Source organism: Poecilia formosa, unplaced genomic scaffold (assembly GCF_000485575.1).
Source record: "Poecilia formosa unplaced genomic scaffold, Poecilia_formosa-5.1.2 Scaffold872, whole genome shotgun sequence".
NCBI classification, from domain to species: domain Eukaryota; kingdom Metazoa; phylum Chordata; class Actinopteri; order Cyprinodontiformes; family Poeciliidae; genus Poecilia; species Poecilia formosa.
Window position 1 is genome coordinate 54,639 of NW_006800811.1, and position 11,986 is coordinate 66,624.

Consider the following 11,986-nt stretch of genomic DNA (forward strand, 5'->3'; position numbering starts at 1 on the left):
TTCCCGTTACCTAGCAACCCCAGTCAAGCCCACCCGTTACCTAGCAACCCAGTTCTGGTTTTACTGAAAAATGTGCATAACAAAACTTTTTTTTACGTTATAATGACATAACCTGCTGGTGGCACCAGAACAATTTTTATTTAATCAATATTAAGGAATTATTGAGCTAAAAGCTGTAAAGCTTCGTGTTGTTTAGTTTTGTTTTATTTTAAGTGTAGAAAAACATTTTGCACTAGAAACTCAACCAAAATACTTGGTAAAATTTTGTTTTTGCAGTGCAGATTCCCCCTCATACTTCCTGTTTTCCTTTTCACTGTAAAAACAGAGAATTGACTTTCTGAATATATTTGGTGGCGTTTGTCTCGAACGAGCAGCTGACTCTCATCCTGCAGCAGGAAACACTCCGCTCGCACTGAAGAAGAAACTTTTCACATTTCTGCATATTTTCTTGGAATTACTGACAGTTCAGCACAAAACAATCTAAAAAAACAATCTGTAGTCATCATTTTGTTCTATCAAGTTTAAAATTTATTTCATAATTTGTTTCTGTTGTTTTTTATTACAAAAAAGCATTTTGGACTTCCTTGTTGCTGAAATATTTTTTCACAAATAAACTTGATAATTGTTGGCCCATAAAGGATATTTCTATTCTGACTCTAGAAAACATGGTGGTGGTTGCATCATGCTGTGGGAAGCTTTTCACAGAAACCTGCAGCTGTAACTGCAGCAGACATGTTAATTATTTTGTATTATATTGACTTGGGTGTTCATTAAATGCACACCACACTTTTCAGGTTATGTATTTATTTTGGTATGATGAGTAAAATCTTTTTGAAATCCAAAGACGTTTCTGGTTGTGATGTGACAAAGCTTCAAGAATCAGTGAAAAGTTTTATCAGCGGTTTAGTTCAGACTGCAACATTTACAAATGCAGCTTCTCCTTTAAATGTTAATTATTTTGTAGAAGCTTTGAAATGAACCTCAGCGCGTTCAGACGGTAGAAATGATTATTGGGATTTATCTGGACTCCAACAGCATTTCTGCAATTGAAACAAAGTTTTTCTGTTAAACGATTCGACTCTAAAATGAGATTCAGGCTCTTCATTACACTGCTGCTTTAAGGGCTGTGGCATAGTTCAAGTAAAGTTTGGAGGAAGTGGGAGGTTAGAACCGCTTTAGATGGAAAAGAGAAACATTTCAGAAACTATAGAAAAATATAAATTCCTGATTTTCAAAAAACCTTCAAATCAATTTCGACGTGTGAAACTGAAAATTACTGAATTTCCAAAAATCAAAAATCTACTTTTGAAACTAAATATTTCAGAAAGTTGTAGATATTCAGCTTTTGAAACTCAGATTTTTTTGTTTTTCAGAGATTAATCTGTAAATGTCTGAGTGTTTGGGAGTGGATCCTTTGGGGGTGGTGGGGGGGGGCGGAGTACTCTCCTTGGAGTACCCCCCTCCGCCCCCCACCTCTGCTCCTCCTCTTCTCCCATTGTTGTTGTGATTCCGGCCAGCAGCCAGTCTTGTGTCAGGTCTGCAGCGCGGAGGTCGCAGTCGTGTCTCTCTGTTTCTCAGACTGACCGGATCTACGGTTCGGCTGCAGACTGAGCTCCGACCCGGTTCCAGGAGCCGCTGGTCCAGGGACGGAGCGCCTCCAGGAGCGCTGCGTAAAGGCGCAGAGTCACCAGGAGCCCAACGGACTTGTTTCTCTCCAGCTGTCCTCATATCGGAGCAGCAGGGAGGTTTTGTCTGTTTCGGTTGCTGCTGATTTCCTCTCCATGGATGGTTGAGCAGCCCGACACGTCGCGGACTTTGGCCCCGGGATCAGAGCTCCTTGCCCGGGCAGCAGATCTCCGGAGCAGCCGCTGCTCCCGGTTCCTGGAGCGTTTTTAATTTTTCCTCTTGATTTGTTCAAACGCGTCCAGTTGAGTTTGATTTGGATTCACGGACTTGCTTCATGGAAGGAGATTCCCAATGAAGAGTTCACTATTCCCCGGAGCGGATCGGGACTCCCAGTGATTTACCCCAACCCGCCTCTGCAGGGGCAAACCGGGAGCAGAGGTGGGTACAAACTGCCCCGGAGCCGGGATTTCACTCATTCATTCATTTTACACTAAAAGCTCATTTACCTTACATATTTATTTCTACCAACTCCTAAATCTGAGTTCTGGTTTTAGAGGAAATATCAAAAAGCTCCATATATGGAATATTTATTAGCTAGTTTATATTGTGAAGCGGAGAATGAAACTAGTTTTTGTTTTTCTGCCTTGATTTACGCCAAACTGAGTCAGCTGACACCGAACCTTTCATATGTTTGACAGAGAAGCGGAGTTTGAACTTTGTCACCGCAGCTTCAAACCTGAAACAGGAACAAAAAAACAAAAACAACAGAAAATATGACTTTTTTTGTCTTCCCGGTGTTTCTGAGACGATCTGATTAAAAGTTTAAAAAGAGTAAAAAAATGAAACTCTGACTGCCGTCTGCTTTAAACTGATCACCGGTGGGTCCGATGATCCGCCGGACTGATCGAAGTTATTGATTGGCAGAAGCGCGCAGGTGTCTCAGTGGCTCCGAGTCATTTCGTTCCCGGATGTTTCCTAACTTAATCCTTTTCGTAGCTGCCAGCAAACCGCTGTGTGTAAGTAAATAAACCTTTACACGCCGTTGGATATTTTCGTGAATTATGGATAAAAACTTTGGATTTCGCTGCAAACTGTTACCGGATCACTTTGTTCTGGTTCCGTCCCTGTTCGGTCAGGCCGCAGTCGCAGCTAATCCCGACCGAAATAAAATCATTTTTAAGCGACTTGTTTTTATTGGTGTAAAACCCGCATTAAGTTACAGCAGAGAGAAGAAGAACATCAAATCATGCGAACGGAGCAGGAAACTCAGAAAACAAACTGGAGGAACTTAGTTAAGACTGATGTAGATTTTGTTGATGGTAGATTTTAATTATTTCTAAGCAAAGATAAGAAAGTTTAACTGAACAGCAAAATAAATTTGATAAATTCCAACAAACATTTAAAATTAATTTAAATTGGTAGTTTTGTGAAAAAAACATGGCTGAAATAGTAAAACAATATTTCCCTGTTCCAACAGCTAGGGTGCGCTGCTCATTCAAATGTTTAGCCTGCTAGCAAACTTGAATTGGACTAAAAACACTTTAAATCTATTCAAAAATGTTGGAATGTAAGCTGTTTCCTGAAAACCACAAGTAGGGAGTGTAGTTCATTAGCAATGGCTGCAGGGCTAAAAGAATAGCAAACTTGACTTTAGCTTTTGTGCTGTTGCTTAGTTGGGTAGAAACTATCCAGCTTAGTAAACCTTTCCCTTCACAATAACAGCTTTGTTATTTAACTGCCTCTAAATAAGAAGCTCAGGTTGCTAGCATGTTTGAGTTTAGCATTAGCTCTGGTGCTAATCTAGTTAAAGTTGGATGCAAGCTTTTTTATGTTTTTATCTTTTTAAAAAAATCTTTTTTAATCTTTTTCTTTTTTTACTGTTTATTCAGTGTCACCTGCTGTTCTTATTTTTTCTTTAATTATGTAAAGCACCTTGAAATGCCTTGCTGCTGAAATGTGCTGTGCAAATAAAATTTGATTGATTGATTGATTTAAAATCTATTCCAACATGGTGGAATGTAAACCACTTCTCTTACAACAACTAAAATTTACCATCCATTAACCACGGACACCTCGGGGATAAGATTAGCTTGCTAGCAAGTTTAACTTCAGCATTAGCGCCGGAGCTAAACATGTTAAAATTGGATTAAAACAGAAACACTTTCCCAATCATGAGTCATTTCTTTTAGAAAGTTGATATTCATAATACAGTAGATAAATATTATTTTACAAAGTACATAACAAATCAGAATAACAGTTAATCGGATTGGGATTTTCTGTTTTAATGTTTAAACAGGATTTATTATGATAATAAAGATGCTATTATTAGAGTCTCACCATTGTTAAATGATAAAAAAAACTTGGTACAACTTCAGATAAATCGCATTTTTCGTGTAAGAATTGACACACGGTCGGTACGAAATGGCCAGCAGCCTAGGAAGCGTTAGCTCTGGTATTTAAATGGAGGCTGACTGGTCGGGTTTATTAAGTGTGAATTATGTGGCAGAAACACGCCAGCGATGCCGCTTCCCTCCGGTTTTAGATGTGGATAATAAAAAGAAAGCGGCATACAGTGGAAGTGTTTTTGGCTCCGGCTGCAGTTCAGCCGCCATCGGGAGGAATTAGCAGCAACAGGAGAGAGAGACGGGGGGGAAGTTTTCCAGGCCCTAATTGATAAAGAATACGTTTCATTCAGCAAAGCTTGTTCTCCAAGCGGCATGTGTGCGCCGCTTGGGTCTGGCGCCTAAGCTCAGCTGGCGCAGCATGCCGCAGAAAAACAAAAAAACAGAAAAATCCCTGCATTGCTCCGGTGGCTCCCTGACAGCCCGCCGCCGGTCTGTCTGTCAGGACGACTTCACTTCACCTCGCTGCACAGCTAACGGGCTAACAACCCCACAGCAAGACACCTCCTACACCATGCCCAGCCGTGGATATGAGGAGTTTCTCTAAATATGTAACTGAGATTCAGAACTCCTCTGAAGTGCTTGCTGCTGAACAACCACAGGCCGGCCCAAGGCATAAGCAAACATGGCTGCTACTGCTACAGGTGTGCCAAACTGCATATCGTCTCTGATCTTCATTTTTAACAAAAATCAAGCAGAAAAAAAATCAGGCAAAAAAAATAAATAACTTTTCGCAAAAAATGACTTATTATTTTAGTAAGCTGACGATATTTTACTATCAATCCGATACCAAGTAAGCATAGGGCCAGTATCGCTGATACACATACTGATATTTATTTGAGTTTGACATATCATAAAATTTCTGATCTTTAGGTGTTTTTGTGGTTATTTTTATTATTTTCTTCAAACATTGGATGGAACTTAGAAAAAGTTCATACAAGTTTACAAAATACTTTAATATCATATTAGCATGATAGACAAAAACACCAGAAAAACAAAAACGTTTGTGTTGTCATAAAACTTTGGACATCAAATGACTAAATCAGAGAAATAAAACTTTTGACACTGAAAAAAAAAATCTTACCAAGTTTTTTGGTTCAGTTCTTAGTCCGAATATCTTAGTCCACCTGAAATAACACCAAATAACTTACAGCAAACTTTTCAGTGAGATATCAGTTTGTATTTAGTCAACACTTCATTAATATTGATGAAAAAGGTCTAATTCCAAATGCAGATATTTTCACTAATAACTTGGGGAAAATGCCATGTTCATAAAATGATCTCCTGGTGGAACCAGAACTGGGTTGCTAGGAAACGGTCCGGGCTTGGCTGGGTTGCTAGGCAACGGCACAGTGCCTGCTGGTTGTGAAATACGTGAGAGAATCTGTGTAGCACTCAGGCTTGATCGATTTTCTGGAGTTATTTACTTTAACTGAGCTCCTATCTCTTGCTGTAAGTTACTTTTGTCTTGTTTGAAATGAACTAACAAGTTTGAGCTAGAAACTAAACCAAAAATACTTGCTGCTACTTTTGTGTTTTTGCAGTGCACTATTTATATTCTGATATTTATGTAATAAACCACAGTAATTTGACTATTAATTTAAATTAAAATCTGCTCAGGGCCACACGTGTTTCTATTTGGACTCTAATAGATTAAAATAAAACTAATAATTTAGCCAAAAAGAATATTTAAAATTAACAAAATTTCAGTCAAATTTTTGACTTTTATGGGAATTGTAAACAAAAAGATTTAAAGATATCGTCACATCTTAAAGGTGAAAACTCAGATGGTCAATCAACAGGAAGACTCTATTGTCTTCTCTAGCCCTACTTTTATATTTATATTAGCTCCATATTTTCAGACTATAAGCTGCTGCTTTTCCCCGTTTCCAACCATGCAGCTTGTAGTCCGGTGCAGCTTTTCTGTGGATTTTTCTTCAACCACCAGGGGGCTCTTTAGCAGGAAGTGAATCACTGGAAGTCAAAGAAGAAAACACTGATTTTCATTTAGAACAAGCAGATGCTAGCAGCAGGCCCGACGGAGAAACTCATTCCCCCTCATTGTGGAAACAGGAAGAAGTTCATATGATGCAGCTTTTAAGTTGAAGGCTGTGGATGCGGCTTATTGTGAGGTGCACTCCATAGTCCAGAAAATACGGTCTTTATTTTCTGAGTAAATAGTCCAGAGTGAGTCAGAAGACATGTCCACTGCGACTCCCGGCAGGTTTCCAGTGTTTTCCCAGTTTGCACTGGCGGAGCGCCACCCACTGACAAACAGACAGAACGTCACTCAGAGCTGGAACAGAAGCCAGACGGCCTGGGCTGCAGGCAAACAAAACGAGAAAAACAAACAGGAAGGGGCGGGACGGACCGCTGTCAGTCTTATACCTTATTTGGAAACAGGACCATTGCACTCCGAAAGTGAAGGTGGCGCTATTTCCTATATTAACCGCGGTTTCCTGTTTTTATTTTCCTTTTAAAATCTGTAATACATCTTCATTTTTAGGAAGGAGTTTCTCTCTCGGTATGTTTTTGAACTTCTCTCACAGTTTTTAACAAGTTCTGTAGTTTCCGGTGTACTTCTAAATCTGCTCTTTCATCGCATCTTTTCGGACCTGCTACTGCCTCTAGTGGCGTGGGGGTGGTAACACAACGAATATAAAACGAATCACATCATCAAGCAGTCCACCTGGTTAAGCTCCGCCTCCTCCATCTAAATCAGCCAATCACAGTTAAACCCCGTCTTCTCTGATAAAATCGGCCAACATTTTACATATGCAAATGCAGAATTTACAAGTCATTTTTATTCTTTTAATTACTTTGAGCTTCGACCAGTCAAACTGCAGCTCATATCTGAACTATAAAAGAGCTGCGTTTGAGGCCGGCCTCCTCTCCAGCAGGGACCCAAGATGGCCGCCGCAAAAGTCCCACCACAACGTGAAACATTTCATCAGACAGACAGAAAGTTCCTCTACACTCCAGAACTAAAAAGAAGAAAGAAAAACTTAGTGAGACAGAAACAGCCTGACGCCAGAGAGGCTGGACAATGTGAGACAGACCAGATGGACAGACAGGAGGACAGATGGACAGACAGGAGGACAGATGGACATCTGAACTGGCTCTCTTCAGGCATTTGTTTGTTTGTTCAGGACGGTTCGTGTCTCTTTCAGAGGACAGACAGACTCACTGTCTGTCCTCTGGTTGGTTTATTCCTGCAGGATCCAGATTTAGAGACTTCCTGTGGCTCCCTGAGGTCCCGATGCGTGAGGCCCCTCGCAGGCTTCCTGCTTCTTCCCTGTGAAACTCAGGTGGTGCGTCGGGACGATGGAGCGCGGCCGCCTGCTGTGTGTCCTCCTGCTCTGCTTGGCGGACGGAGTGGCGGCCCGAAGCGTTCCCCAGATCAGAACCAAAGGTGAGACCAGTTGATGCCTGAGCCGCTGTTCTGCTCTGCTTGGTGCTGTTTGGGTTTTATTTGGGGGTATTAGAGTAGAAATGCTTGTGAAAACTATCCTGTTCAGTCACCATTTTGTACAACTTTGTGTCGATCCGTCATATAAAAATATTAAAGTTTGTGGCTTTAATGTCATAAAACGTGGAGCCTCTGTCCCTAACGTCTGAAAGTCCTTGACATATCTTTACTTCATCAGAAAAATGTTCAGTTGGCCTTAAATTTAGTCAAAATGTAAAATTTGTGGAGGGATTGTTAACTCTGGTATATTCCATGTAGTTTATTTTTCTTGAGACTTTTCTGCCATGCTAAGAAAACTAAGATATCAATTTATTTGAAGGGGTGTGAATAAGACTGGCATGACACTGTTATAAACATGACATAACACCTGTTATAAACATAAAGAAGTCTTTATGAATCTCTATGACTCGTCATGAAGTGTCATTCAGTAAATAATGACACTTTTAATGCAAAGTTGCTCTAAAAGTTCATTAAAAATGCCAAGTTTGCATTAAATTATCATAATTTACAAAATCATGCAAAGTTGCCATTTTTAATGGACTTTTAATGCAACTTTTAGAGCAACTTCGCATTAAAAGTGTCATTATTTACAGAATGGCACTTCATGACGACTGTCATAACATTCATGAACATCCCTGCATGTTTATAACAGGTGTTATGTCATGTTTATAACAGGTGTTATGTCATGTTTATAGCAGGTGTTATGTCATGTTTATAACAGGTGTTATGTCATGTTTATAACAGGTGTTATGTCATGTTTATAACAGTGTCATGCCAGTCTTATTCACACCCCTTCAAATAAAGTGATACCTTAGTTTTCTTAGAAAAGTCTCCAGGTTGAGTCTCAGGTTGGTCGGAGCAAATGGGTCGTAAGCGTGCGTTGGCGGAGTGTTTTTGCCGCCTGATGCGTGTGAGGCCAGCGACCCGGAATTGTAAATCCACGGGCCGAAGAGCTTTTTCTGTTTCATTGATGCTTTATAGGCAGATGCTATGAAGCATCAATTACTCTGTTTCTGTTCAGCTAAAACCTAATCAGTCGTAATTGTTCCCTGCCAACCAGCAGCTTTCAGATTAAAGCCGATGGGGGATGTTTATCTTTCACGGTGTTAGTTTTTAAGTCTGATTAAAACACAGTGATGATATATTAGTCAGGATGTGTGGAAACAGATGACAGATGTAAAGCGCCGTGGCCAGCTGAGGCTTGTCAGGACAGAGGAGCCTCCAGAAAAGGCTTCAGGCATCCTGATGACAGAAACGTCTTCACATCGTCGGACAGGAACCGGAACAGGAACCGTTCTGGGATTTATCAGCTGCCGCAGCTCTCACTTTATATGAATATCAGGCAGGAACAATGGGTCGCCCATCCCACAAAGTTTTTCATTTATTTCTTTAAATTATTGCTCTTCTTACTGAGCTGGTCTTTCCTCAACAAACACTTGGTTTCAGCAACATTAAAATGTCCGGAAAAGATCCCACTTTTACTTCTGGGTGCATCGTGAAAACATCTGAAATTTTTTATAAAATGTAAATCAGCGTTAAACACATTAGTCACAGGTCTTCAACTTGGTCATGGCAGCATTATTTAATCTTGCATAAATAGTTTGAGCCGCCTGCAAACTTAATCACTGCGTTCTGTGACTCAAGGCAGTTGCAGCAATTTCAGAGAATTTCTACAGAAAACAAGGACATTTCTGAGTTTGAGAAGTCAAAAATTTTCAACTCAGTTTTTTCTAGCAAATTTTTGACTTCTCAAACTTAAGAAATTTCCACTATTTTTTTTTCTAGATATGCTGAGATTAATCTTAAATTTCTGAGCCTTTTACTGGAAATGTACTCCAGTTTTGTAATGTACAATGGCCCTGTTAAAATAAAACAAATAAAAGGCCCTGTCTGAAATAAATGCACCTGAATTAAAGGTTGGATGCTGCTGAATTATTATTTATAAAAATCTTTAGCAGAACTGTTTCCTGTCAGTTTTATTAACTCCTGAGATCCTGGACATTCACTGTTAAAGACAATTCACAGATTTCTTCTGTTTTTAAGGCAAATCAGGAGCAGCGCTGAAGATTTTCACGTGTTTTGTAGTTCTCTGGTATCAAACGGAGCGCCGCTGTTGTTGTGCCGTTTCTGTGGGGACATGAAGGTCTCATTGTCCCAGCTGAGTCTCTTCCTGCCAGGCCGGCTGATTGGGCGGCTTGTTTGTGTTGGTTCTCTTGTTGTTTGCCCCTTCGCCTCTGGGTGACAATTCACACCCCATCGTAAGTTCAACTCCAGGGCAGCGTCCCTGTCTGGGGAAGTTCATTAACGTGTGGTTCAGATCTTAGACTCATATTTTCAGACAGATGTGATGGGACTCCAGACGTCTGAGGAACATTCGACAGGTTGGGTTTTATCGTCTGGGTGTGTGCAGGGCTGAACTTGGTGCTTCATTCTCCACTTCTATCCCAGACTTTTCAAAGTTTGTAGGAACCCAGATGATTCTGGATTCTTCTCTTATAATTTGAACAAATGTCATGTTTTGAATTCTTACAAAACATACATAAAAAACAATTTCTTTGAATGTGTTTTCCTTCATTTGACCAATCCTCCATGTCTGATTTTCCACTTACAAGCTTGTAAGCATGTTATTTGTTCCTGAAAGCATTACCTGCATGCACTCTGGGTGATTAGACAGAAAGGCAGCACTTCACTCCCACAAGGGAACAGATTGCCCTTTCACTTAGTGCTCGCAGGATGCAATCAGACAGAAAATTGCCCTGGAAAATTGCTGGTCCTGAGTGAGTGAGCAGCGGCAGAGGGCTCCGGCCAGGCAGCAGAGACGCTTCAGGACAAGCGGCCCCCTGTAGCCGATAGTGACACCATAGTAGCTGGGTTATCAGGGCACTCTATCACTGCTTCCTGGCAGCATTAAATGTCAGAGTTTTGTTAGCAACATGGTGCGCTTCTCTTCCTGGTAAAGGGAAATCTCCAGGTTGTCTTTTGTCACATTTTCTCTTAATACTGGTGAGGTGATCTGAAACCACAGTAATCTGTAGCTGCTAATTCAGACTGTGTTATGAACAGCCTGTCTTCAGAAGCCAAACTAATTAGAGCCAAAGATTTCCTCTAAATTTACTTCTGCTGTCCATTACCACCTCTTTGTGTTCTCCAGATCTCCGTGCGCCCAGGGCTCTTATCATACCAGGGTATCCAGAAAACACCACAGTGGTGGTTGGTGGCCAGGCGAAACTCTTATGCAAAGTCCACAGGCCGGTATCTACCAAGGTCCAGTGGCTGAAAACAGAATCTAGCAGCTCAGGACAAACCGGAGCCGGACCGCCTCACATCAAGGCCCTGACAGTAAGAACTCATCTACAGCAGAAGCTCTGCCATTTCATTTGTAATGTTGGCCAAGAATAAAGTCCCTTCCCTAAACGACCATCTCCTCTGCAGACCCTGAAAGGTAATGGCTCCAAGGTCAGCACCCTCCATCTGCTCAATATCACCATGGAAGATGCAGGCGAATACATCTGCATGGCCGAAAGCGTCCAGGAGGGGCGGACAGCTCAGGCCATGCAGTCAGCATGGTTGGAAGTCCTGCCTGGTGAGGAACTCTTCACTAAGTCATTCAGATCAATCCAGTCTACCAAACTCCAGCTCGTTTGTCTAGAAAGTCCAGTTCATTATTGAGGTGTGAACGCTAGTCAAACCAAAAACTGCTCCAGATGAGTTTAACGGGGGGCATCGGCTTATTTTGGGGGGGGGCAAAATGAATACATAGCAAAAAAAATACTACTCAAGTAAAAGAAAAAGGTACAGTGCAGTAAAACTAGGCATATAAGCACCTTTTTTCCAAAAAAGTTACTCAGTGTAACAAGTACTACACGCTTTTGAACATAAACAACATCGGTAGCCTACAGGCTCCTAGTCAACAAGCCTAACGTGCTGTATTGGTGTTAGCTAGTCATCTTTTAGCTAACATTACCTGCATCCAGCAGCTTTACTCACCTCAGTCGGTTAGTTTGGGGGAAAAACTGTTTAAAGCTCTTTGCGTTTTGCTGCCATGACTCTAACACACCTGTAGCTCCGCCCACCAGCAGGTCTCCTTCACTGCCCACAGGTGTAAACCCAGCGCCAGCGTCGTAGCGCTCATGCTGGGTTTAGAGGCGGCTTGAAAAAACAGGACACGACGTGTTAACAATTAAACCGTTTTAGTGGCTGATAAAAGTGACAGAGGACACAGATATGGGAAGTGCGGAAGGCCCTAGTGTATCAGATGGACAGAGGAATCACAGACGTTGGCCATTCTAAGGTAAAAACAACAAACAGCTTCCAGTCCAAGGGGGGCACGGCTAACTCTGTGCGCGGGCGATGCCCCCCAATGCTGCCAGGCCTGAAACTGCCCCCTTGCAACTTCCTTGGAGGACCAAACCGAGGTTTGGTGTGAACGCTAACTGACCTCTGGTCCTCCAAACCTTGGTCTGGGTTTGGTTTGATATGTGAACGCCAA

At 41.5% G+C, this 11,986-nt stretch overlaps 1 protein-coding gene across 3 annotated transcripts in view; it reads left to right on the forward strand.

Annotated features, from left to right (window-relative positions):
- Positions 1-1,524: 1,524 nt before the first annotated feature.
- Positions 1,525-11,986, forward strand: part of fgfr4 (fibroblast growth factor receptor 4) — a 22,921-nt gene continuing 12,459 nt past the window's right edge. For 2 of the 3 annotated variants that reach the window (XM_016666996.1, XM_016666998.1), the window contains exons 1-4: positions 1,525-2,068; positions 7,260-7,440; positions 10,649-10,836; positions 10,930-11,080. In XM_016666996.1, coding sequence (XP_016522482.1) covers positions 7,353-7,440; positions 10,649-10,836; positions 10,930-11,080 — 427 coding nt within the window. In that variant the 5' untranslated portion in view covers positions 1,525-2,068; positions 7,260-7,352. Of the gene's footprint in view, positions 2,069-7,246; positions 7,441-10,648; positions 10,837-10,929; positions 11,081-11,986 lie in introns of all 3 variants that reach the window. The other variant, XM_016666997.1, reaches the window with a different exon arrangement.